This window comes from Carassius carassius, chromosome 5 (assembly GCF_963082965.1).
Source record: "Carassius carassius chromosome 5, fCarCar2.1, whole genome shotgun sequence".
Lineage (NCBI taxonomy): Eukaryota > Metazoa > Chordata > Actinopteri > Cypriniformes > Cyprinidae > Carassius > Carassius carassius.
The window spans coordinates 14,498,200-14,525,187 of NC_081759.1; the positions used below are offsets into that span (position 1 = coordinate 14,498,200).

The 26,988-nt window shown below is 37.1% G+C and overlaps 1 protein-coding gene and 1 long non-coding RNA gene across 2 annotated transcripts; one reads left to right on the top strand and one right to left on the bottom strand.

The window, feature by feature from the left end:
• Positions 1-7,761: 7,761 nt before the first annotated feature.
• LOC132140301 (uncharacterized) lies at positions 7,762-9,525 on the bottom strand. The gene is made up of 3 exons (XR_009433771.1): positions 9,334-9,525; positions 8,462-8,572; positions 7,762-8,098 (listed from the first exon to the last, which is right to left on the bottom strand). It is a non-coding gene; the product is annotated as an uncharacterized LOC132140301 (long non-coding RNA).
• A 10,065-nt stretch (positions 9,526-19,590) lies between these two features.
• Positions 19,591-24,350, top strand: LOC132140302 (inactive peptidyl-prolyl cis-trans isomerase FKBP6-like). Its single transcript, XM_059549088.1, has 8 exons — positions 19,591-19,762; positions 20,497-20,614; positions 21,188-21,277; positions 21,379-21,581; positions 21,661-21,780; positions 21,913-22,110; positions 23,171-23,280; positions 23,366-24,350. Exons 1-8 carry the CDS (start codon positions 19,616-19,618, stop codon positions 23,442-23,444), a joined length of 1,065 nt encoding a protein of 354 aa, XP_059405071.1. The 5' UTR covers positions 19,591-19,615; the 3' UTR covers positions 23,445-24,350.
• Positions 24,351-26,988: the final 2,638 nt, after the last annotated feature.

Sequence of the window (26,988 nt, forward strand, 5' to 3'; positions counted from 1 at the left end):
GGATAATGCAAAAAAAAAAAAAAAAAGTGATTTCTAAATTTACTTTGACTTGTATTTCATTGTAGACAATATGAACACAAAATATTTAATGTTTTGTCTGGTCAACTTCATGTCATTTGTAAATATGCATCCTTACCTGTCATTCAGACCTGCAACACATTTCAAAAAAAGTTGGGACAGGAGCAATTTAGGGCTAGTAATGAGGTAAAATGGTTAAATAATGATGTGATTTGAAACAGGTGATGTCAACAGGTGATTGTAATTATGATTTGGTACAAAAGCAGCATCCAAGAAAGGTCTAATCCTTTAGGAGCAAAGATGGGCCGAGGATCGCCAGTTTGCCAACAAATACGTGATAAAATTATTGAAATGTTTAAAAACAATGTTCCTCAAAGAAAGATAGGAAGAGATTTGGATATTTCACATTCAACAGTGCATAACATAATTAAAAGATTCAAGGAATCTGGAGGAATTTCAGTGCGTAAAGGACAAGGGCGCAAGCCTAAGCTGAACAACCAGGATCTCCGATCCCTCAGGCGGCACTGCATCAAGAATCGTCATTCATCTATAAGCGATATCAATCACCACATGGGCTCAGGACTACTTTGGCAAACCTTTGTCAAGTACCACAATATAGTTACATCCACAAATGCCAGTTAAAACTGTACTGTGCCAAAAGGAAGCCCTATGTTAACAGTGTCCAGAAGCGCCGTCGACTTCTCTGGGCTCGGAGGCATCTGGGATGGACCATCACACAGTGGAAACGTGTACTGTGGTCAGATGAATCAGTATTTCAGGTATTTTTTGGGAGGAATGGACGCCGTGTGTTAATGCACCATTAATGCTGAAAAGTACATAGAGATTTTGGAGCATAATATGCTGCCTTCAAGAAGACATCTTTTCCAGGGACGTCCATGCATATTTCAACAAGACAATGCAAAACCACATTCTGCACACATTACAAAGTCCTGGCTGCGGTGGAAGAGGGTAGGGTACTTGACTGGCCTGCCTGCAGTCCCGACCTGTCTCCAATAGAGAATGTGTGGCGCATTTTGAAGCGCAAAATGCGACGACGAAGACCCCGTACTGTTGCCCACCTTAAGACTTGTTTGCAGGAAGAATGGGACAAAATTACACCTGAAACACTTCATCACTTGGTGTCTTCAGTCCCTAAACGTCTTTTAAGTGTTGTGAAAAGGAATGGCAACATTACAAAGTGGTAAATGCTTTACTGTCCCAACCATGCGCGTAATTTGCACGGGGGTTACGGGGGTCATGACCCCCCCAAAAATCAGATCCAGCTAATATAACCCCCCCAATATCATCACATCATTCAGATTAAAATAGATATGAAATATTCAGAATGAATACTTTTGTTCATTTTCTTTATTAATTTCATTTGCCAGCAAGAAAGATAGTATCATATTTTAAATAATCTGTAATGTACCCCCCGCCCACCGCACCGATTTGGTATTACCAAAGTCTCTGGTATTACCCAACCCGCTTTCAGTACCAAGTTTGTTCACTATTTTGCGCAGTCGATGGGATGACTGGTTGGAGAAAGCTGACGGAAAGATGAAAAGGACACTGAAAGGCAGCCAGACAACGATTTTTCATTGTTTGTCGACACCAGCCAAAAAAAAAAGAAAAAAAAAAGAAAAAAGAAAAATCCTGACCAAACGGAGGTACCCTTAAGTTAGCTGTTAAGTTAGCTCAGCGTTTCTCAAAGTGTGGGGAATAGAAACATGACAAACAGGTTTTGTGCCCATCTTTTTAATTCCTTTATTTATTGACCATACACTCAAAACAAAGACACATTTAAATGTAAGCCTTGACGTTACTTAACCTCTTCACACGTAAGTTTAAAAGTATTTCAAGGCTACCGTTATTGATCGTAGTATTGCTTTATGGTTCCCATGGAGACGCGCCATTCATTGCTTGTCACACCGTAGCCACAATAGTGCTGAATGACTGATGATCTGCTTTTATTTCCTTTTTTATTCAAAATTTCACAAATGTGTTAGCTATAGCAGGATATATCTGATATTCCGATTGTCAAATATGTGCAAGTGGATGTGTTTTGTTGTTCAAACACCTTTATAACGATCGCATTACTTGAGCTGTATGCGCAACGTATTTTAGGTATCTATCTTATTAAAATACCTAAAAAAATACGTACATTATTAGGAATTTACCACCTCTGGTTCAATTTGAGATTATTTTTATTTTTGTTTGTTTGTTTGTTTTTTTGTTGTTCTTTTTGCATGGATTTTGCAAAGTGTCAAAATGAATCAAAGCACAACTAGGTTAATGTTAGTCCACACTTGTATTGATGTTATCAGAGGCTAAATGCAAACACAATTATTATTATTTTTTAATCTAATTTTGAGTCTTATTTCATGCAAAGTGATAATATAATTGCACTTTCATTTTCTTTATTTGAAAATTTTTAATGCTGTTATTTGATGTTAAGTTTTTAAAATGTGATGTTAATAAAATACATTTTAACAGTTAAACTTAAAGCCTAGTTTATTAACATTTTGTTGGGGTGATTGGGGACAGGTGGGGCTCGGAACCCTTTCCTACCTCTGAAGTGGGGAATGGCAGAAAAGTTTGAGAAACACTGAGTTAGCTGATGATTTGTTTTGTTGACTGGAGTTGGCTGGCTAGATGTTCGTTTGCCAGTGTCCTATGAGGTAAAGCCAGAGGGTGCCAGGGACTGTGTAGAACCAATGTCACTGAATTGTAACTGCTGTTTGCTCCAATACAGTCACCCGTTTTGGGGGGGATTGCATAATTAAATTATGCAAATTAGCATGTTACCTTTTACACAAGAAAATAATACAATAAATTAATAAATAAATAAATATGCCGCGAGTTTAACCCCCCCAATGGTAGACCCAAAGTTACGCCCTTGGTCCCAACTTTTTTTGAAATGTGTTGCAGGTCTGAATGACAGGAAAGGATGCATATTTACAAATGACATGAAGCTGACCAGAGAAAACATGAAATATTTTTTGTTCATATTGTCTGCAATGAAATACAAGTCAAAGTAAATTTAGAAATCCCTTCTTTTTTTTTATTTGCGTTTTCCATACTGTCCCAACTTTTTCTGATTTGGGGTTGTATATAAAGTATATATGACTGATGAATTTTACACAGTTATGCAACTGAAGTGAATCAATACTGAACTGACTTGAGTAGGTCATCAGTAAATGAGTGTGGCATTAAAATGGCAGTTTCCAAAATTAAACAAAAGAGCTTTTAGTTTTTAGTGATGCATTTAATGTAGAGAACTGTGTTTAGAGTTTTGCAAAAAGTTTGTTTTTAAATATCAAACTGAGTGTAAAGCATGTAATGTTTAAGTTTTGCAGACTCAGTCTAAAGATGAGGTAAGAGAATGGTTTCACTAAAGCCCCTTTCACACAGCGGGCCTCAAGTATCTCTTTTAGTGTCTAAGCAATTTAAAAAAATCTGTAATGAATTAAATAAATAAATAAGCTACATACAGTATGTGCTAACTGGACTGAATATGTTTTATAGTGCTAAAAATGTTTTTATTGTCTGCTTTTGACAATATGGGACACCACTTAAAAAGCTGGAATTTTTGCATAACCCTAATACAGGTCACACCTCTTTGACCAAATGTGAATATGTGACCCTGGACAAAACCAGTCATAAGGGTCAATTTTTTTGAAATTGAGATTTTGAATAAATAAGCTTTTCATTGATGTATGGTTTGTTAGGACAATATTTGGCCGAGATACAACTATTAGACAATCTGGAATCTTAGGGTGCAAAATTTTTTTTAAATTGTTTTAGCGATGCATATTACTAATCAAAAATGAAGTTTTGATATATTAACCGTAAAAAGTTGACAAAATATTTTCATGGAATATGATCTTTACTTAATATCCTAATGATTTTTGGCATAAAAGAAAAGTCAATAATTTTGACCAATGTATTGTTGGTTATTGCTAAAAAAAATATACCTGTGCTACTTGGGTATAATGACTGGTTTTGTGGTGCAGGATCACATATGTAAGGATAAATCACTAAGAGGGAAATAAAAGGGAAATAAAATGACACATGATTTTTACAGATAATTATACAGTAACTGTTTAATAATAATAATAATAATAATATAGTGTAAAAAAGCTCATTATGAATTTTAAACACATAAACTTAAAATACCTTTACAGATTAAATGGTGCCCTCCGCCGTTTGTTCTGGCTCTGTGCATGTGCTCTTTTCACAAAATTTTTTTAAAAAAAATAAAATAAAAATACATTACATTACATTTTACCCAACCATCCATTTTCCTTTATCCTCTGCAGGGTCACTGGGGGGCTGCAGCCTGTCACAGCGTCTCGGGCCTCGGGGCAGGGGACACCCGGAACAGAGGGGCAGTCCATCGCAGGTCTCACACACAGACAAACACCACACAACTATGGACAATTTTCACAGTGTCCTATTAACATGATGTTACATGTCTTTGTGTGAAACCTAGCAGACACATTGAAAACATGTACACTACAATATCACAAACTACCCACTTTCATGTCAGTTAGAAAAAAATCAATCTTTTGTTGTCATCTTTAAAAAAAAAAGTGTGGATATAAAAAGTGTACAGAGTGAAAAAGGGGCAGATAGGTTGTATTCTGTTACAATGACAATAACATTCATTATAACAGATATAGCTTTAGGCTTATAGTGCATGTTTAATATTGTAAAAAAATCAAATAAATAAAAACACCCACAACAATGAAAAAGCTCTGCTTTGGTTACAAAAAGGTGTTTGGGATGAGCAGCCCTTATTATTCTCCTCCTCTGTTTGGCTTACTGAGAAAATAGAGCTGAATGTTTGCGTTCAGTGTTTTCCTCAACACAAATCAAATTTCGAAGCAGGACAATTCTGGACAATGTAGATTTCATATTGCATGGTTTTGTATCAATATTTTGACCACTAATATCATTGTTTATTTCCATAACATTCCAGAACATGACAAATATTAAAACATTTCCATTTAGCTTACCTTTCAGCAATATAGTGCATTAAAGTACACTGCAAGCAAAAAAAAAAAGTTCCGTACTGCTCTTTCACAGATCTTTCCCATATGCTGAAATGTGTTGTGCGTTAGGGTTGAAGGAAACGTCAGTAAACTTCAGGGAAAATGCATTTTCTGATATTATCCGTCTTCTACTATTTATTTTTTTCTTACACTGTCCCAAAGAAATTCAGATGAATGATAAGAATAATATTCACATTCCTTCAAGTCAAGTAAAGTCTCCTTTATTTGCATACTGCTTTTTACAATACATATTGTGTCAAAGCAGCTTAACAGTGTGTAACGATATCAACCTTCATATTCATCCGGAAGAAGGCGGCGGGAACCGGCGGACAATCAAAAACATTTTAATAACAAAATAAACACAAAACAGCGCACCAGCCCCTCACGGACGACTGGTGCGCATAAAATAAAAACCAAAACACAACTAAAAGCCCAGGCCTGGTCCTCTCTCGTCCTTCACTGTCGTCGCTCCAGTTTTATATCCTTCCATCTCCTCCATGGGCCTCGAGACCGGTGGGACGAACAGGTGTAGTTCATCTCCAATCACTCCCCCGGCCTCGCTCCCATGTCCCTCGGCCCCACCCCACTCGTCACATACCCCCATCGCCCCTCGCAGGCCGGGGGGTACTCCCGAGACTGCGCTCTACTCCCCCCACCCCCCCCTCCCTCCGGGGGGGCCGCTCCCGGGGACCTGCGGGAACCTGGGGGTAGGACAGGCGAGGCGAGAGAAAAGGAGATGGAAGGAGGAGCGACAGAGACGAGAGAGGGGAGAGAGAAAAAAAAAAAAAAAAAATTCCGGTTCCCAGACGCACCGCTGCTCGGCCCTCCACCAGCTGGGTGATCTCCTCCGCGGTGCCTGGCGGTGGCACTGGACGGCCCTCGGCGGACGGCACGACACTCCTCCGCCGCCCGGTGGACGGCGACGGCTCCTCCGGTTTTGGGCAGCCGGCAGGAGTCCCCCGTTCCCTGCTCCTCCCCGTTCCGGCGGAGGCAGCAGGCTCCGGCCACCTGGCGAACGGCGCCGACTCCTCCGCTCCCTCACGGACGGCAGCCGTCTCTCCACATCGTGGGCGGCCGGTAGCGAGCTCGCCCGTCCCCGGCAACTCGCTCCAGTCCACCGCCTCGAGCGTCCATGGCGGCATCCTCCTCGCCAGCTCGATGGCACCGCGGATTCACCACAGCGGCGAGGGATCTTCAGCAGCGCGTCCCTCCTTCTCCCGGGCTTCGGCACCACTGTAACGATATCAACCTTCATATTCATCCGGAAGAAGGCGGCGGGAACCGGCGGACAATCAAAAACATTTTAATAACAAAATAAACATAAAACAGCGCACCAGCCCCTCACGGACGACTGGTGCGCATAAAATAAAAACCAAAACACAACTAAAAGCCCAGGCCTGGTCCTCTCTCGTCCTGTCGTCGCTCCAGTTTTATATCCTTCCATCTCCTCCATGGGCCTCGAGACCGGTGGGACGAACAGGTGTAGTTCATCTCCAATCACTCCCCCGGCCTCGCTCCCATGTCCCTCGGCCCCGCCCCACTCGTCACACAGTGATTAATAGGACAAATAGCAGAATCAATTATGGAAGCTCAACTATGGAGACATTCTGCATTAAAACAACTCAAAAATACAACTGTGTCATTGTTCATATCAAGTCAGTTTAGTCTTGCTTCAGTATGATAACTATGAATTAGCTCCATTTTTTAGGCAAATGCAGTTTAACTAAGCAGTTCTGGTACTCAGCTATAGCCAGTTCAATGCAGTCTGATGTTGAATTATGTGATTCAGCTCCACATATGACAATAGTTCAGTTTGATTTAATTCAAGTAAAGAAAGCATCTTATGAAACAACTAGACTGGACTGGCTGAATCCGTTTGTTTCAACGTTTAGGTATTTGCATGTGAACTGATTTGTCAACACTTTGCTGTAAACTTTGTTTGTAAAAAAAAAAAAAAAAAAAAAAAAACAACCACAAGAGACCATGAAGCAATAAAGTTGATTCAATGAAAACAGCAGATTATAGTAGTTTTTTGCATTTATTTTTGAGGAATTTATATAGATTTTCTGAGCAAAACACATTGACAGCTTGAGGTGGTTTGTTTCCAACAAACACGAAAAAAGGTTCAAGGTTGTGAACAAGAAAGTGCTTTTTTATATCTAAAATCATTTGTCTCAAACAAAAGGCATCTGTTTAAAATGACTACCAACCACAGCAAAAACTAAAATTGCATTTGTGCTCCTTTTGTCACTTCGTAGAATAAAAAGGAAATTGTGCAGTTGACCTCAGAAAATGCCCTTGCTTTTAATCACATCTCTTTGTGTTTACATACCAAACTATCAGCACAGTTTTCATGGGGAATCAGTTTTTCTCGATAGCCTTTCCTGCCAAGTCATGTTTATACGACAAATGAGCTTTAGTGAACACAACAGCAGGTTGGTACAGTAACAGTAAGTTAAACATGCATTCTTAAAAAATTATATCTCAATTATATCTCAAGCCATTCCAAACCTGACTTTCTTTGTTCTGTGGATCACAAAAAAGACAGTGTTGTTTTGGACCCCATTGGACTTTCACTGAATGGACAAAGATATTTATCATATAACATAAAACAAATCATACAGGTTTGGAACAACATGAGGGTGAGTAAAAAATGCACATTTTCAATTTTGACTGAACTACAATGTCAAAATGTCATATTTGATCAGGTGACACTTTATAACATAAAACAATCAATATCAGAAACTGTTTCAAATGAAAATACTTTTTAATAAAGAAAATAACAATGCGGGTCAAACTGATTTAGTCTGCTGCAGCTATTGCTATGGCATTTCTGTGACATTATGCACATGCACAATGTGTTTTGTGTTGTGCGCTGAGTGACTATGCCCATCTGTAGTGGCAAGCATGGCAACTACAACAACAAGAATAAGAGCAGCTGAAATCAACACAGTGGCTACGAGTCCTTTATTAGCCCGCAGGTACTCCATCTTCTGGTTCACAGCAGACTCCTTACATCTTTTCCTCTAAAATTGAAATGAAAATAGAACATATTAAGATTATGAATCAGCTCTTTTAACACAAAGTTGAAAAGTGTATCAGTTTCTCCTTACACAATAAGGCTTTGTTGATAATTGGAATTCATAGGATACTGTGAGTAATAATGTTTATATGATCAATTTATACTAGTAAATAACATGTCTGTCACATTAATGAACACAAACAGACATAAGCTGTTGAGACTTGCATGCTTGAGCATTTGGCACAAACCTAATTTCTCTGAATAAACTTAACAAAAAACATCCATATGAAATAATGACTATTAGATGATATATTAACTCTAGAAATGACAAGACTCCTGTTATACATTAAGGAGACACTGTACTTACGGTGCACTGAGGCTTTGCAGGTTTTTGTTTGAAATCCTCTGCTTTATTTTCATTTTCCAGCATCGTAACTTTCACCTCCTCTGTCTCACTCTTAGCATTTTGAATATTATCCTAAAACAGAGTTATCGACAGTCTAGGGTGACATGTTTCCTTAGTGTATATAACATGCTGCATATAAGTATTTTGCTTCTCTGACGCTTTTAATACATAAAACCATTTAATAAACCTAAACCATAATAAACCTAATATGTTTATTAGAAACATAACATTGTTTATACATGACAGAATAAAATTACATAATACAAAATAACTAATTACATGATATAGAGGTGTACAGAAATAGATTTGGATGAGCAAAATAACCACTATATAAACATCATATTAGCTATAAATGTGATCTGCAAACATCTGACAACCATAAAGCAATGCAATAATTTTCAATAATAAAATTATTTTTCAAAATCAAATTTCAATAATTTTGTTTTGTGCAGTCATTGTTTAAAATAAATGACATCTGGTTTATTATTTTGTATCAAATGGAATGACATTCATATATTTGAATAAGGCTCAAATGTCATTTCAGGGCCACTGCATATTTACAAATTGAATTTATATTTTGCTGTCTTAAGGTGCAAATGGTCAAATAATGCATTCAGTAATCTGTACTATCAGCTGATAACTGAATACTTAAATTGCACTCATAAGCAAGTGTTTGGCCTACATATGAACAAAAGTGAAAGCACATTGCCCTTTCAAAGTGCATAAGATTATAACAGTTTGGCCATAATATGTTGCATAACATCACATAATGGCATTTCAAAATATTGCTCATAATGTTAGAGAAATAAGCTATTCTTTAAACTTAAACTCACCATACTGCAGCAGTATCGTGCTGGAGCTTGTATTTGTGCTTGATTCTGGCGATGCAGAAAGAGTGAATGAAAACACAGGTGAAGTGAGAGCAAAGTCCGTATTTGGCTAGTTAAGATGTCATGCAGCTCCTCCTTCTCACTTCACTTCAGCAGCGATTCCTCCTTTATTTGTTTTACTGTTTCCACTTCTACTAATCACTGGGTGATTCACTGAAACAGACCATAAATAACCTGCTCATTCTCAGGAAACAGTGACATACTGTTATCTATTTAACATTTCAATTGAAAGGATTCCTGCTAGAATTTTTTTTTTTTTTTTTAAGAAATCATATGTTCTCACCTCAGGCCCCCAACACACTGTGGTTACAGGTACAAGTATTTATAATTACATTAGTCAATTTCAACATTGACAAGTTTAGACATCCTATACCTACAACAGCAGATGGAATTACTTTTGCTGTAGGGGAGGCCGGGGCAAGTTGCCACAGTGAATACTTTCCCTTTCTACTTCAAACATGCTTTATACCATGATTATTCAAACATCATATTTAAATTATTCAGAGGTTTAAAATCAGTGGAAATAATAATGGTCAATATTGTTACATCATTGTTACATCATCTTTTCATATCTTGCTATATTTATAATGTATAACATGCCTATATGATTAGCCCTAGCAGAAAAAAAGACAAAAACACACTCATATTGGATATGGCTCCATTCATAATGTATGTTTTAAAAGACTCCCATCCACACTGCTGCAGGACTGTACCAGACCAGACAGAGCTGCCCTGAATGGAAACATAGAACAATGGTAAGTGAGAATTATCAAATTACATAATGAATGACATAATTAATAAACTTTGATTAATGATACTAACATGTCCCATTGGTATGCCAAGAGAGTCAAGCCAGATCCTGTCAGTGGGACGATGGTCCTGTTTGCAAGAGAGGAAACTTTTAGGGGTTAAGATAGGAGTAGACTGTCCAACATTGTTACATCATTGTTACATCATCTTTTCATATCTTGCTATATTTATAATGTATAACATGCCTATATGATTAGCACTAGCAGAAAAAAAGACAAAAACACACTCATATTGGATATGGCTCCATTCATAATGTATGCAACAAGTAATAAGAGTGATGGATTTTAAATAATTATGTAATAATGTAACATGTGCATCAAAAAATAAATAAATAAATAAAAAAAAATACAATTTTCTGTCTCTCACAAACAATATAATATCAATATTTACCATCGCATTGCTTGTTATTCCAACTTCACTCCTCGTTGTATCTGTCCTTGCTCTGTTCTCACGAACCATGAAGGAAGCAGGTTCAATAACTCTCCAAAAGTTCATTAAATGGTTCTACATCTCAAATCTAGATTGGATGTAAGACAGGTTTTCAGAAAATACACACCACACGATGTAATAACAATGCAAGTTAGTTTGTCTACACTGAACCTGAAGGTTGCTTTAAAAATAATGTACTTCCATGTAAGTACTCTTATAAAAATAAAAAGATTTTAGTTTTAGCTTATTCTTCCTCGTGTTATTAAAACATTTCTTTTATGGGGGAAAAAAATCTAAATAGCTGACTTACACTAAAATTGTTTACAACATTTCTGAATGCCAATGAAAACAGAAAGCCATATCGGTTTCCAACGACCTGATGATGACAGCTTTATTTTTCATTTTTGTGTAAATCATCCATTAACTTGTTAACATGTATTGCCCAAACTCACAAAATAGGTTTTTAAACAAACAGGCAACCACAGTGACAGAACAATTCACGATAGTCCTATATTGTGCTTGGTAATATAATGTAAACAAGGGTTTAGATCTTACCTAGTGCAGAAATGTATGCTGTCATCATTCTTGAAGCGGCCCCTGCAAACTGTATTTTAGAAGTGATGTTTAAATCCTTACATCTAAGAGTCTTAATCTACTTACTGCGAGTTTCTTCATTCAGGGGAGACGTGTGAAAAACCTTTAAGAAGCCTCACAAAACAGGACACACATTAATAGCAGGACAAACCACCCTTGGGGATGTTTAAACCACATGTATCTCTTACTGTGGTATACTTAAATCTGCAGTTGGTAACTTTTTTTGGTTAAAAATGATCCAAAATCAATATTTGAGAAACTACATAACCAGCCAGTGTTCAAAACTTTACTTTAGCCCAACTCGCAATCAGTGTTGGGAAGGTTACTTTGGAAATGTAATAGGTTACAGATTACAAGTTACCCTATTTAAAATGTAATAGTAGTGTAACTTTTTTAATTACTTTAATAAAGTAATGTAACTAATTACTTTTGAGTACATTTTGATTACTTTTATAAATTTCTAATGAATGTTAATTTGCAACTGTTAATCATCTTCAACCATTTTACACCATGCAGGTTTAACCTTAAAGTAGAGCTCAATACTGTCAGACTTTCACCATCCTTCATCACTTAAATTAAGATGATCACATTTGAACACATCCACCACACAATCAGACTTTATTACTGCATGAGGGGCGGACTGGGAAAAAAAATAGGCTGGGAAATCTCACACTCATACACCCACAACCCATTCTGAAACATGGACAACCCTATTTTGTGTATGGACCTGACATGAAAAAGATTTGAATCCTTAGGTTGGGGACATGCAACGTAATTAAGAGTTCTCTCCTGAACTGCACCTTCACTTCCATTATCCATCCATCTCCCTCATGACTTTAATACTGAAGATTTTTATTTGACTTTTACCATGTTTTGTAAGTGCAATTTTGTTTTTTTGGCAAATGAATTACCACTTGTATTTATTTTTACTACAAATTCCATAGTTAAACCACGGTTAGTGCCATACCATAGGCTATATTAATTTTCCTAAAGGTTGTGTTTTTGTATGCACTAGCTCCCCCTAAACCTATGATCAAATATGATGATTTGTCTGCTAACTTACTACTGTAACATTACAAAAGATAATAATGACGTCGTTTATACAGTATTTTGAGTGAGTGTGAGCAGTGTGCTGCTGCTGCTTGACTAAGTAAACAAAGACAAAACTACATTAGCATATTTACAGATGAAACTGACCTGCACCTGAAACCCTGAACAGAAGTGTCGCTTCTCTGCTCCAGCTGTGCGCTTACACAATTCACTCCGGTCTCTCTCTCTCGCATTGATTACTCGGAGTCTGATCCAAACCGTTCGGCGGAGGCGCGGAGAGCGCGCGAGCCCAACCATTGCCAGTCACGACTAACCGATTCATGATTTATTAGAAATGTAATTATCGAATGGCGGATTCGGAAATAATCGCTTTAGTGTATTCGGCCTGCAATTATACAATAACAATATTAAAGTAGAGGGCCAAATCGTCTGCCAGGCCACCGGGAATAGTCCCGGTTCTCCCAATGTCCAGTCAGCGCCAGATTTCCACAGACACGCAGAACGTGCATGATTCATATTCAGTCTTTTTGCGGCTTAATATTCACAGACATCAGTCCATATCGGGTTTTGATTCAAGTGTACTGACCTACTTTTGATTTATTCGTCCAAAATGTGGCATATTGCGTCATTATAGGCTGAATTCCATTTTTATGACTGGATTCTACGAATGTGTTTTCCGCTTCTCGGAGATTATGGGCCATATGTCTTAGTGCAATTTGGGAAAGAAATAAGCTGTATGTGGATGTGTGTAAATATTCAAATGTAATCCTCTTTGTAATCGTTACAATTTTCATAAGTAACTGTAATTTAATTACTCATTTTTTCTTAGTAACTGTAACTGATTACTGTTACATTTATTTTGTAATTAAATTACGTAACGCCGTTACATGTAACTAGTTTCTCCCCAACACTGCTCGCAATGCCCTGTTGAAAAAAACAGCATATGCTGGTTAGGTATGTTTTGACGCTGGGAGGCTGGTTTATGCTGGTTCATGCTGGTTCATGCTGACCAGCATAAACCAGCCTCCCAGCGTCAAAACATACCTAACCAGCATATTCTGCAGGACGGTTCGCTTATAATAATGTTTTCTCATTTGTGTGGTACAGGTAGGTTTTCGTGGGAAATGTTGAGCATGCTGTTGCATCATTACGTCACGTCTGTAAACATAAGGAAGTTTTCCTGGCTACTAGGCTATATCGCATGTGGGGATCCAACAGGTGGCAGATCGTTTATAGCCTTTTTCTCACAGCCAGCTGGAATAATTAAATGTATAATTTTGATGATGGATTATAATCCAGAAAGTGTTTATGAAACAAATGTGAATGAAATTAAATTATATTCCAGTTTTAAATGTGCATCTGATTACAGATAGCCTGGGATTACACAAGATTTGTATTTTAAAGACAAACAGTTCGAAGGGAGCATAATTAGCTTTCAGGCTCCAACACCATTCAATCACAGCGCACTCCCTCACCTGAGTACTGATCACACACACCTGCCCCTCGTCAGCACCCCAATCTACTGGCACATAAAAGACACTCACACACACACAGCCACTGTCCGGTCTCGCTCACATCTAGGACTTGCCTACCTGCTTACTTCAAGGACTACCAGTGTTATACTTCCCTGTCTCCAGCGATTCCAAGTTACCTCCTGTGTTCATCAAACCCAAAGAGATATTCTTTATGAAAGTTAAAATTTCATCCACGCCCTCGTAAAATGCCTCGTTTAAACACACCCCCACATGTCTACGTCACTGTGTTGGAAATTTGCATAATGCTGCCCAAATGTTTACTCAAAGAAAGAAAGCTTAACTTATATTCTCGCTGTTGCCTCCGGTGCCATGTTGTGAAGACACTGTTTCGTTGTGGAAGAGAAAATACTTAGTTTGGCCTTCCAAAAGAGGACCTGACTAGAAAGCAATGGTTAAGTTGTATTTACAACACTGTTCCAGAACAGTTCAACCCAAATATTCAGATATGTGCAGTGCATTTTATGGAGGACTGTACAATGCCAGTTGTTCTGACTCACAGTCTGCAAGTATGTTTACATATTTAAAGTATTTGCCACAGATGATTCAAATGCGAGTTTTGAGCAGTGTAGAGTCATTTGTCATTTCTCCAATCACAAATGTAGACATGGTTTTATGTTTACATGGCCTGATGCACTGATAATAAAGCGTAGAAATACAGTATACGTCATTATAATCCATAATTATGTCCCGAATGGATGCAACAAATGACTCGTTTGTAATGGGTTTCATTGTTTTTGTCTTGTTGCAGTGTTCTGACCGGGACATGCATCACAGTATGGCAACGGGCATAACATAACATTCCCATTATGGCCAATTACAACGCACTGGATATCTGGCCAATCAAAGCACATCTCGCTTTTCAGACTGATGAGCTTTGCAAAATCGACGTGTTTCAGAAAGACGGGGCATAGAGGAGAAACAATAATGTACAGTATGTGGAAAATAATGCTTTTTGAACCTTAAACTGCATAAACACATTTCTTTAACACCAAATACACAAAATAATGTATTTTTAGCAACATCATATGACCCCTTTAATATGAAATTTGAATGGTATGACAATTAGAGAGTGTACAGAAATTGAAATCTACACTAGGCAATGCTAATGTTGTTAAGATTAATAATTTGAGAATAAAGTTTAAGCCAATAGTCTTTGATATGTGACGGAACATGTGATTTGTTGAATGTAGTGAACGATAATGTACGGTGGCCGAGAAGTGCAAAACAAATCACAATTACAAAAACAAAATAACAAATCCAAAAACACAACGACAATTCAAAAAACAAAATAACAATTCAAAAAACACACAGCAATTCAGAAAACAAAATAACAATTCAGAAAACACAACGACAATTCAGAAAACAAAATAACAATTCAGAAAACACAACGACAATTCAGAAAACACAACGACAATTCAGAAAACAAGATAACAATTCAGAAAACACAACGACAATTCAGAAAACACAACGACGACTCAAGAATTTGAAACGAACACAAACCTTGCTTTCCTAAAACTGGACCACCAAGATTCGATGCGTTGATTGCTCATTGACGTACCATACATGTGACTTCTTGAGCCAGCATAGTAGTCTCTGTGGTGATGACGGAGATTGCACTGTATTGCTGCCATTGTCCCATTTTCTGTTCCACAGTCCGTTCGTAGTCTCATGGGTGCAACGCCAAGGCGTTGTACACAGGACGTATTGTTATGTGCAATAACAGCAGGGTCATTGTTAGTATGCCCATAAGTAAGCCAGAGGACACGTCTAGAAAAACCATCAATGCACCCGGATATGCTGAAACCAAATGGCTTTAGTTTATCGTACCCATCAACATGCCATATGTAGTTCGGTCCCATTGAGTGATATGTTCGCCTGACAAATCTACGATGTGTCCACTGTTCTGTCCCATGTGGGTTGAGTTCTTGCAACAGCCGCATTATGTCATCACGTTTAACACGCAACTTGTATTTCTGCAGAAGTACTAACCACATTGTCCGGTAGCCGAACAACTGTCCTGGTCCACGCAGCTCTGCTCTAATAGCATTCCTTACTTCGTCTATGGGCGAATAGTTCTTTCTTCTGAACATACCATTATTCTTCAGGTGTGTTTTTAAAGAGCGCAAGCTCATTTTAATGTCGTGGTATGTCGCCAGCATGTCCACAATCACGGCATATGAATGTCCTTCTTCAAGGTAGCGTTTAATGTGTTCCATTTTAGCAAAATTCAACATTAGATTTCAACAAAGTTGATCACAATTTATTTTTGATTGACAGGTGTCTCATCCAATCAGCGATAAGTATGTCGTTCTCAAAATATACCAACCTTTTCAGTTTTGTATGAATTGTCGTTGTGTTTTCTGAATTGTTATTTTGTTTTCTGAATTGTCGTTGTGTTTTCTGAATTGTTATTTTGTTTTCTGAATTGTCGTTGTGTTTTTTGAATTGTTATTTTGTTTTCTGAATTGTCGTTGTGTTTTTGGATTTGTTATTTTGTTTTTGTAATTGTGATTTGTTTTGCACTTCTCGGCCACCGTAATAACGCCCTTACCCTTCACTGAACGAGTTTCTTTTGAGTCTGAACGAAATCGAGAGATCTTCTCATTCGTGAACAAAATTAATTAGAGTATACCGGGTCAGTCGGCCATTTAGCATTTAAATCTTGATCAGTAATCAACAGATACAAAGTGCAGTTATAGGTACTGTGCACATACGCTTGTTTTCATATTTAGCAGACGGAACATAACTCTGTTATTAGTTATTAGTGATTTCACTAATTCCATTCAAAAAGTGAAACTTGTATATTATATTCATTCATTACACACAGACTGATATATTTCAAATGTTTATTTCTTTTAATTTTGATGATTATAACTGACAACTAAGGAAAATCCCAAATTCAGTATCTCAGAAAATTAGAATATAATTTAAGACCAATACAAAGAAAGGATTTTTGTTGGCCAACTAAAAAGTATGAACATGAAAAGTATGAGCATGTACAGCACTCAATACTTAGTTGGGGCTCCTTTTGCCTGAATTACTGCAGCAATGCGGCGTGGCATGGAGTTGATCAGTCTGTGGCACTGCTCAGGTGTTATGAGAGCCCAGGTTGCTCTGATAGTGGCCTTCAGCTCTTCTGCATTCTTGGGTCTGGCATATCGCATCTTCCTCTTCACAATACCCCATAGATTTTCAATGGGGTTAAGGTCAGATGAGTTTGCTGGCCAATTAAGTACAGGGATATTATGGTCCTTAAACCAGGTACTGGAAGCTTTGGCATTGTGTGCAGGTGCCAAGTCCTGTTGGAAAATGAAATCTGCATCTCCATAAAGTTGTTCAGCAGCAGGAAGCATGAAGTGCTCTAAAACTTCCTGGTATACGGCTGTGTTGACCTTGGACCTCAGAAAACACAGTGGACCAACACCAGCAGATGACATGGCACCCCAAACCATCACTGACTGTGGAAACTGGAAACTCTTCTTCCAGACTCTGGGACCCTGATATCCAAAGTAAATGCAAAATTTACTTTCATCAGAGAACATAACTTTGGACCACTCAGCAGCAGTCCAGTCCTTTTTGTCTTTAGACGCTTCTGACGCTGTCTATTGTTCAAGAGTGGCTTGACACAAGGAATGTGACAGCTGAAACCAATTTCTTGCATACGTCTGTGCGTAGTGGTTCTTGAAGCACTGACTCCAGCTGCAGTCCACTCTTTGTGAATCTCCCCCAAATTTTTGAATGGCTTTTGCTTCTCAATCCTCTCCAGGGTGCGGTTATCCCTATTGCTTGTAAATGTTTTTCTACCACATCTTTTCCTTCCATTCGCCTCTCTATTAATGTGCTTGGACACAGAGCTCTGTGAACAGCCAGCCTCTTTTGCAATGACCTTTTGTGTCTTGCCCTCCTTGTGCAAGGTGTCAATGGTCTACTTTTGAAAAACTGTCAAGCCAGCAGTCTTCCCCATGATTGTGTAGCCTTCAGAACTAGACTATTTAAAGGCTTTGCAGGTGTTTTGAGTTAATTAGCTGATTAGAGTGTGGCACCAGGTGTCTTCAATACTGAACCTTTTCACAATATTTTAATTTTCTGAGATACTGAATTTGGGATTTTCCTTAGTTGTCAGTTATAAAAATCTAAATTAAAAGAAATAAACATTTTAAATATATCAGTCTGTGTGTAATGAATGAATATAATATACAAGTTTCACTTTTTGAATGGATCAACTTTTTGATGATATTCTAATTATATGACCACCACCTGTATATGAACTGTCTGACCAAACAATTAAAATGTTAATTATGCAAGAAAACCTTGTGCTTTGTTCATATTAACAACATATTTAGACTATTTATTATTGCGATTATGCACACTAGTGATGCGCGGGTCGTCCCATAACCCGCGGGTCGGGGCGGGGCGGGTTAAGAAATTGGCAATTATTGCGGGGCAGGTCACTAAAAACAAAATGTTTAAAAATCCATTTATGTTGCATGGAATTTAGTTGTGGAAATTTTTATTCTTTCAAGATTCGTTGATTTTGAGTTCGTTCACCAAAATGATTCATTCACTGATTCGTTCAGTGACCATTTCTTCATATTACACAAATACGCCAGCAGTTGGCGAAAAAGATTGTCTTTTGTTATGTCTTAAGTCAACGAACGTATTTACTTGTGACAAAAACTGATTTGGCTTTAGTGTGTGCATGATCGCATTAAATAAATATTAAATTGTTCAGATTAACAAAGCACGAGGTTTTATCGGGGATTAAACGTGGAGTTATGTTCTGTATTCTAAATGTGAAAACAAGCGTATGTGCACCAATAACTGCGCTTTGTATCTGCTGATTGCTGATCGAGATTTACATGCTTGGACTGACCCTGTATAATCTCATTCATTTCATTCAACTCTTTCACCTACGAAAAGATCGTATTCGTTCACTACATTCAACAAGTCACATGCTCCGTCACATCTTGAGTAACTCTTTTTGACAGGATGAAACAGTTCACAGAGCTGTTGACGAGCTGCGCATGCGCTGCTAATAGCGCCGCGCTCGCGCGCTGCTGTGGGAGGAACTTCATTGAACGAGAAATGAGTCTTTTACTGTCTATGGTCAGTGGATTACGTAAACGAGAACGATTCGTTCACCTAAAAGATTTGTTCATGAACGAACCATCATAGTGCAATTTCATATAGCCTATATTGATAAGGTTACGATACGAAGGTCTAAGTAGCAACGTAACTTCCGTGATGTCCCCGATGCGCGGGGCGGGTCAAGAAATTTTACTTTATTTGCAGGGCGGGCCAAATAATTTCATAAAAGTGGGACCCGCGGGTTGGAAAAAACCCCGACCCGCGCATCACTGCACACAAATAAGCCAAATCAGTTTTGGTAACAAGTGTTGGTTGATTTTTAGACACACATAAGACACTCTTTTTCGCCAACTGCTGGTGTATTTGTGTAATATGAAGAAATTGTCACTGAACGAATCATTTTGGTGAACGAACTGAAAATGAACTTGAATGAATCAAGAATGAATGATTCTTGAAAGAATCTAAATTTCCACCTCTACCGCTTGCTCGTACCGCGTGCGCGTCTACATTTGAAATAACGAATTTGAGCACGGAAAAGACGCGATGTGTGAACGGCCCCAATGTGATATATTATAGCAATAAAATGTATAAATATTAATTTATATTAATCGTTCAGTGACAAAAGATTGCGACTGGCAATGCACTCACGCTATGGTTGAATAGACCGGAATTTTTAATGCGCCCTAAGATTTCACCGGAAATACGTAGGCTCAGGCTGCATGCCGAGACAGCCCTTTCACACTTGCAGACTGACCTCTTTGGAAAGTTTTTGGCCTAAAAACACATGCACAATGTCAACAAACGGCAAGACCTCGAGAATATTACAGTTCATAGCCCCAGATGAGCGCCGTCAGTTTGGAATCGAGGTAACTTTAACTGTCCTGCAGAAAAACAGCTGGCTAATGTCTAATGATGCATGATGATCAATTTACAACAGAACGCTCCAGCAAGCAATTTACTTCTCTTTAAATGTGTTTAGATGAGATTTATTTTAACATTAGTACTCCACAACGCCACTACTTGACAAAATGCGGTCTATAATTGATAAAAAAAACAAGGTTTAGAGTTTATTAACCTCCACATGTTATGTACTTGGAGGTGGCCACAGGCTTGGACTTGACCTGACACTGACGTGATCAGTGCAAAAAATATCTAGCTTGGTACCTTGCAAGTTAAATTAAAATATTAAAATTAAAATAAATTAAAATTAAAATATGCGTTCAGTATTTCCAGTTATGTCTCTTCATCCGCGTAGGCTAGCCGATACCACTTTCAACGAAAGAATACTGGTGTTGTGCCATGATATAGCCATGATGCTAATTCCTTGATGTTTTAATATAACAATACTGAACAATTGCCATATTCACGTGACATAAGTTTATGTGGTACTCCAAGATAGCTTTTACTTCCAAAAAAAACTAAATATGGTAGTATGTCAAGAAACAAATGCAGTTTCATGTTTATTTATTGGTAGTTGGAGTTAATGTTAAATTAAATGTATTATGTATTACGTTGCATGGTTGGTACAATTTTTTGCTCAACTCGAAAATTAACTTTAACATTAATTCAGTTTCTTTCTTTCTTTTTCTTTTTGTCTTAGACTCCATTCCAGCGTCTGGCTTGGCAAATGCAAGACATATTAGGGGATGGAGGAATTCTCAAAGAGGTGGTCCATGCAGGAGAAGGCCCCCCTGTACCCAAGCATGCCTCTGTATCAAGTAAATGACTGAAATGAACATGGTGGTTTTATAAAGTTCTAGCTTCTTGCTTATGATAGTCAAATAATTCAGAAATAAATTATTCTTAGAAACTCACACACACACACACACACACACACACACTACCATTAAAAATTTTGTGGTCGACATTTTTTAAAGTCTCAAATGCCAACCAAGGCTGCAATTATTTGATAAAAAAAGTTATATTGTGAAATGTATTTTTTAATTTAACAATTTTAGATATGTTTTCTATTTTAACATATTTAAAATTTAAATGTATTATTGTGATGCTAAAACTAATCATTCTGATATGCTGCTTTGGTGCTTAAACTTTTCTTATTATCAATGCTGAAAACAGTTAATATTTATTGTCTGAAAACTGTTATTTTTTAAAATTTACAATAATAATTGTAAATATAAACCTTTTTTAACATGCATTTATTTACTGTCACTTTTAAATGTAAATTGAATGCATCCTTGCTTAATAAAAGTATTAATTTCTTAAAAAAAAAATACTTTTGATTGGTAGTGTATATACTTTTAGCTGCCAACATGAAGTCGTTTCATCCACAGTTCATTTCTCTGGTTTCATCGAGTATTCTGACACACCATTTGAGACAACCAGCCACTTTAAATTTCCACGAATGATGAAGCTTGGTAGAGGTAGGATGGAAACTGAATTCTTCCATTAGAGTGATAATCATGGTTCTCCTGTATATTCTCTTCTTTGTCCTCCGCCGAGACACTTTAATCTCTCCCAATAGATGTTACTTTGTATGGCCTAGAGCTTGGTCTTCTTACTATGAAGAAAGGCGAGTTTTCCCGTTTTCTTTTCAAGCCCAAATATGCCTACGGGGACCTTGGATGCCCCCCCCATATACCTCCATTAGCCACAGTCCTCTATGAGGTGCAAGTCCTCGATTTCCTGGACTCGGCACAAGTGGATGAGTTCATGGATTTGAGTATGGTAAGATTTTTATGCATTTAGCTTGCTCAGATCATTTGGTTGTTGTTTCAGATATTGTAATCTCAACATTGTTCTTTAGGAAGAGCAGAACAATGTTCCTCTGTCCACATTTCTGAATGTACTGGACACACAGCGGAGCTTTGGCAACCTCTGCTTCAATAAGAAGCGCTATGAAGATGCTCGAGAGCGATACAAACAGGTTCTGAGCTTATAACTGTTTTGTTAGTTTCTAAGAAATGAGAGTTTGTAAATGGATAAAAGAAAAATGTTAGTTTATTCTAATACCTGATAATAGATTGTCGTGTCACACTAATGTTGATGCATGGTACAGGCCGTGACACTTTTGCAGAATCGTGAGCCGGTGGATGAAGAAGAGAAGAAGTGTCTTGAGGAAATGAAATTGCCTTTCCTGCTCAACCTCTCATTCACGTACCTCAAACTGGAGAAACCCCAGAAGGCCCTTTGCTACGGTCAGAAAGTGCTGGACATCAGCCCTCTGAACACTAAAGCGCTCTTCCGCTGCGGCCAGGTTGGGCAACATTTAGGCATTTTTATTTCCTTTGTTGATAACCTTATCGTAATCTTTCAGTAAAAATCTAGGGGCTGTCAGTTGAGTTAAATGATAATAAAATTAAGATATCCTCATTTATTAACCGAATTAAGAAAACAAGATGTAAGAAAGTCAGCCTAATCTAGTGCGTTTTCAGATCATTTGCTTTTTAATTGAAAGAAGAACTGTACAGTTATATTCTGGGATTCTCCCACTAACACCGGATTGACAAGTCTGTTGGGACAGATTGCTTTCTTATCACTGCTCCAGAGTTCAGTTTTAATTGAACTGGATCTCAAACCGATTATTTTGGTGCTACTCTGAGCCCGATTGCTATGTTCATATATGGCGAAGCTAACCAAACAATGGGAGAAAATGTGCCAGGTTCCAAAAATAAACACTCCAAAGAAACCAGTTGTGAAAATGAGTAATTGCACACATAAGAACTCAATAGACTGTTTTCTTAACATTGCAATGAAAATAAAATGATAGGTTGATCACTGGCCCACAGCAATCCATTTTACAATCAAGTAGACAGAGTGTGGTCACATCAGCAAAATTTGATGGGCAAAGGTCTATTGTCAATAGTGAAACGATGTATCATGCACTGTTTTCACAGTAGTCACAGTAGCAAGCAGCTTTCTGTTGGACAGCGTGACAATTTCAGATGACCGATCTGAAATTGAGTGAAATCTGAATGTGGAGCTCACCCTCACACACAAGTCCAGATTGCACAGATGCCTGTTGGAATGACTATTTCACCCACAAAATTTTATGGACTCTTCTTAAGGAAAAACTCCTTAAGATTGAATTTAAGATTAAGATTTACTTTTGCTTTTGTACTAAAGTAGTGTGTTTTTTAGTGATCACATCACATAAAAATGTATTCAGTGCAAATGAAAATGTTAAACTGACAGCCCTTATAAAGACCTTTTCTTTAGAATCCTGAAGAAACTTCCAGTCAGGTTTTTATTTGTGTTTTGTTTACCATTGTAGCGGAAGACCTCAGATATTAAGAGCTTTCTTTATTTTTATTGAGGCCTGTTTGGAGATGAATGACTATGAGAAAGCACAAGATTACCTTACACTCGCTCAGGCGAACAAGCCATTCGACCCTGACATCAACACCTTGCTGAGAAAGCTTGCTCTGTAAGTTTTTCTTATCTGATAGTTTTGTCAAGTCTTCCTACATGTGTTAACTTGAAAGCTAATCAAATCTACTGATCTTTTACAGATGCTATAAGGACTATTTGGACAAAGAGAGAGAGATGTGCTCCAAGATGTTCTCGGTTTTTAAAGGAATGGAAAAGTGAAGCTTGCAGTGTCCATGGTGGTATTTTTTTTACCATTTTTCAAACGCTCCAGAATGACCACAAGTGGGCAGTATAAACCCAACAAATTGTAATTTTGGTTTGAGTGGCCCAACATTGCCTCAAATGTTGTCATACTTTTAATTGCTCATAGTTCACTTTTATTTTACATTATTATTGTTACTGTAAGATAAGCTTTATTATAGCAGACAGTCAAGATTTTGCAGTGTTGTGTTCAGTACTCTATTTGGAGCATCAGGATGTCTCCCAAGCGTGTGGCTGGAGTTTCAGAGGTTATATAGACTTGTTCATTAATTGAATTATTTCTCATACACTTTTTTTTTTTTGCATGCCATGCAATGCTCGTCTTGATTTTACTTACTTTGTGTGTTACATTTTGAAGTTAACATGAAAACATTAAGTTGTTATGTTTTGCTCAGAGTTTAGAATTTTCTTTAGATTTATGTGGAAATTAATAATACTGTATAAGATTATAAATGCACATATATTTAGTTGAACAGAAGAGTAAAAAAATGTAAATATATATTCTATGTATCAAGTTTACCCTTATACGAGTCTTGTTATCTTGTGTTATCTTGGTACATTTTACTGCCTAGTCTTTCCTCGCTGTCCTAACACAGAAATACTAGTCTTCAACAGCCCCCCAAAATTTATTTGGACACTTAAAGCTCCCTTAAAATGTAATTTCATTATCGCAAAATATTAAACCATGTTGTGTCTGCCAAAAATTCTGTATTTTTTCAGAAAAAGTTTTTTCAGAACTATTGTAACTGATGTATGAGGTTAGTTCTTCTCAAGTTCACACGTCTACAGCAGAGTAACCACAGGTGTAGCTCATCACATTTACTATGCAAAAAAATAAAAAATGGCATTACATATTTGGTCTAACTTGCTTGCCATCCAGGTTTTTACTAAATTGTATATTTTATCATTTTTTATATAAACATTGTATATTGTAAGTTCCGTTGGATAAAAGCATCTGCTAAATGTAAACCACAGAATGTCACAAATATGTTGGGCCAGTTAACAAGAAGCAACATAGCTTTCAATGTTTATGAAGGTTTGTGTTAAAACTTTCCATGTGGATTAACCGAGTTTACCTCAGTATGGAGTTGTAATGATGCTGTCTTTCAACAGAGCCAGGCTTTTGACCACACTGGCCTACAATATTTAAGAAAAACCCCACAAAGATTTGTAAAGTGATGTTCCAATACTATTATATGCAACTGTTATGAATGGTCTTTTAGTCTTAGAGCAGCGCAAACACAGTTAATCTTAAAACAAACAACAGGTCTGTAAATCCTTGGACTTCAGATAAATTGCTCTGTTTGGTTTCTGCTTCCTTGGTAACTTTAGTCTGGTGAAGTCTGTCCTTTCTTGTTTTCGTTTCTTTTGAGTGTTGCTCTGCTGACATTTACCAGATGTGAAGATGTAATTATGTGTGTACGAAGTGACGTTTATTATTCTTGACCCAGACCTGTCCAGGTTCTTTGGGTTTTCTCCTGGACTAAGCTCTTGTTGATTGGCACCAAGTTAATTTTTCATAACCATAGGTCTTTAAAGCTACTGTTTTTCCAAAGCAACATGTATGATATTTTGTAGATTTCTAGCATTCTTTCATTGTTTTGTCTTGCGGGGAAAGTTCACCCAGAAATTCTGTTATCATTTACTCTCCATTATGTTCCAAACATAAATTTTTTTCTACATAACACAAAATAAGATATTGTGAGTATATTTTCATACATTGAAAGTCTGGTACTTCAAATTTATGTAAAGAAAAAAAGAATGGTGTTCCAAAGAATAATTGACACACAGATTTGGAGCAACATGACCGTGAACAAATTCATTAATTTTAGGGTGAACTGTAAAAGTGACATTTAGAGACATTTCATCCCCTCTGAATTATAAGGTTCTATCTGATATTTTTAAGGTTCTGTCTGATTTTTTAATTTGTACATTAGTTTTTATTATAAAAAAGAATAGAAAAAAAAAATATATATATATACATATACTGAGCATCAAATGTCAAATTTTTTTTGCATTCCATTCGACTGTGTAGATAGAACCCTATATATATATATATATATATATATATATATATATATATATATATGTATATATATATATATATATATATATATATATATATATATATATATGTATATATATATATACATATATATATACATATATATATATATATATAGGGTTCTATCTACACAGTCGAATGGAATGCAAAAAAAATTTGACATTTGATGCTCAGTATCTCAAAACTAGTCTGAATGCAGATAGAACCTTATAATTTTGTGTTTGTATCTGTTGCAAGTTGAACTTGATACTTAAAACCCATTTAAAGAATATTTACCTTTGATCGGAATACACAGCTACTTTTTTTGACTGTCGAAGGAAAAACTGAATTTTTGCTCATTTAAATAGAGTAGTTATAGCATCTACCAGCAGGGACTAACAGCTGGATTTATAGTCACAATAAAACAGTTAGAGATCAATCCTTGTTTCTCGTGTAATGTGACATTGTCACCATAAATGTAGGGCGGAGACTTGCTTCTATCCATTGGATGGTCAAATTATGTGAATATAATCTTGCAGTTATGTAAGAAGGGGGCAGGTTTACACATACTAAATAACTTGAGAAGTCCAGTCATTAGCCTATAGTCTGTTATTTCACTGAAAAGATAAGTTATGACATTTTAATTGAAAATTACAAGGTGGAAAAAGTTAAACATGCATGCCTGAATCATACACAATAAGACTGGTAATAAAAAAAAAAAAAAAAAAAAAAAACGATGCTTTTTTGTTTCTGAAAGGTGAATTATGCTATTTTATCACCTAATGGGAATGTAGGTATGATGCTTATTTTAGAGTTTTAAATGCACACCTACCACCTCTTTTGCCCAAAAGGCAGTCCTTCCCCAAACTAACAGGCAGAAGTTGATACTCTGATTCTCTCTCTTTGGCTACCAAGACCATAGTGTTAAATATAGGACAGTAAGAGTGTAATATTAAGATTGTGTGTGAGAGAATCAGTGGTATGTCTGGATGGTGCCCATGATTTTGCCAAGTGGAACATATTCCTGGAGCAGACTCCTCTTGGTTCTGAAACAACATTCCTATCAACCGGTTAGGGCTTAAGGCTCAGGTTGGGGCTTGAACGACTTTCAGATCAGCCAATAGTGTAATTTCCCTCTCATTTTAAATTAATTAATGGTTAGGAATGTTGTACCAGGACCAAGAAAAGACACTGACCAAGAACACATCCTACTTGCAAAATCACGTTCACCACGTGGCAACCGTGACAGTGATTTTGCCAAACAGGATGTGTTCCTGGATCAAAAATCTAATTCAGAGAGAGTTAAGGTGATGATTGGGTTATTAATGAACAAGGGACGAGGATCCAGGAACATCCAGTTCTTCCTGGGTTACAGACACCTGCGTGCAAACACAAAGCAGATCCAGATCTCCAAAACGAGCTGATAGCAGTTGACACAAAGACCCAAGTTGTCTCTTC

What these genes read in the sequence shown, in the direction of transcription:
- LOC132140302 (XM_059549088.1), top strand. Translation starts at nt 19,616, where the DNA reads ATGCCGAGACAGCCCTTTCACACTTGCAGACTGACCTCTTTGGAAAGT. An exon ending in CAAGCATGCCTCTGTATCAA is followed by an intron (nt 20,615 to 21,187) that starts GTAAATGACTGA and finishes TTTCATCCACAG; the next exon opens with TTCATTTCTCTGGTTTCATC. An exon ending in CGCTCTTCCGCTGCGGCCAG is followed by an intron (nt 22,111 to 23,170) that starts GTTGGGCAACAT and finishes ATTTTTATTGAG; the next exon opens with GCCTGTTTGGAGATGAATGA.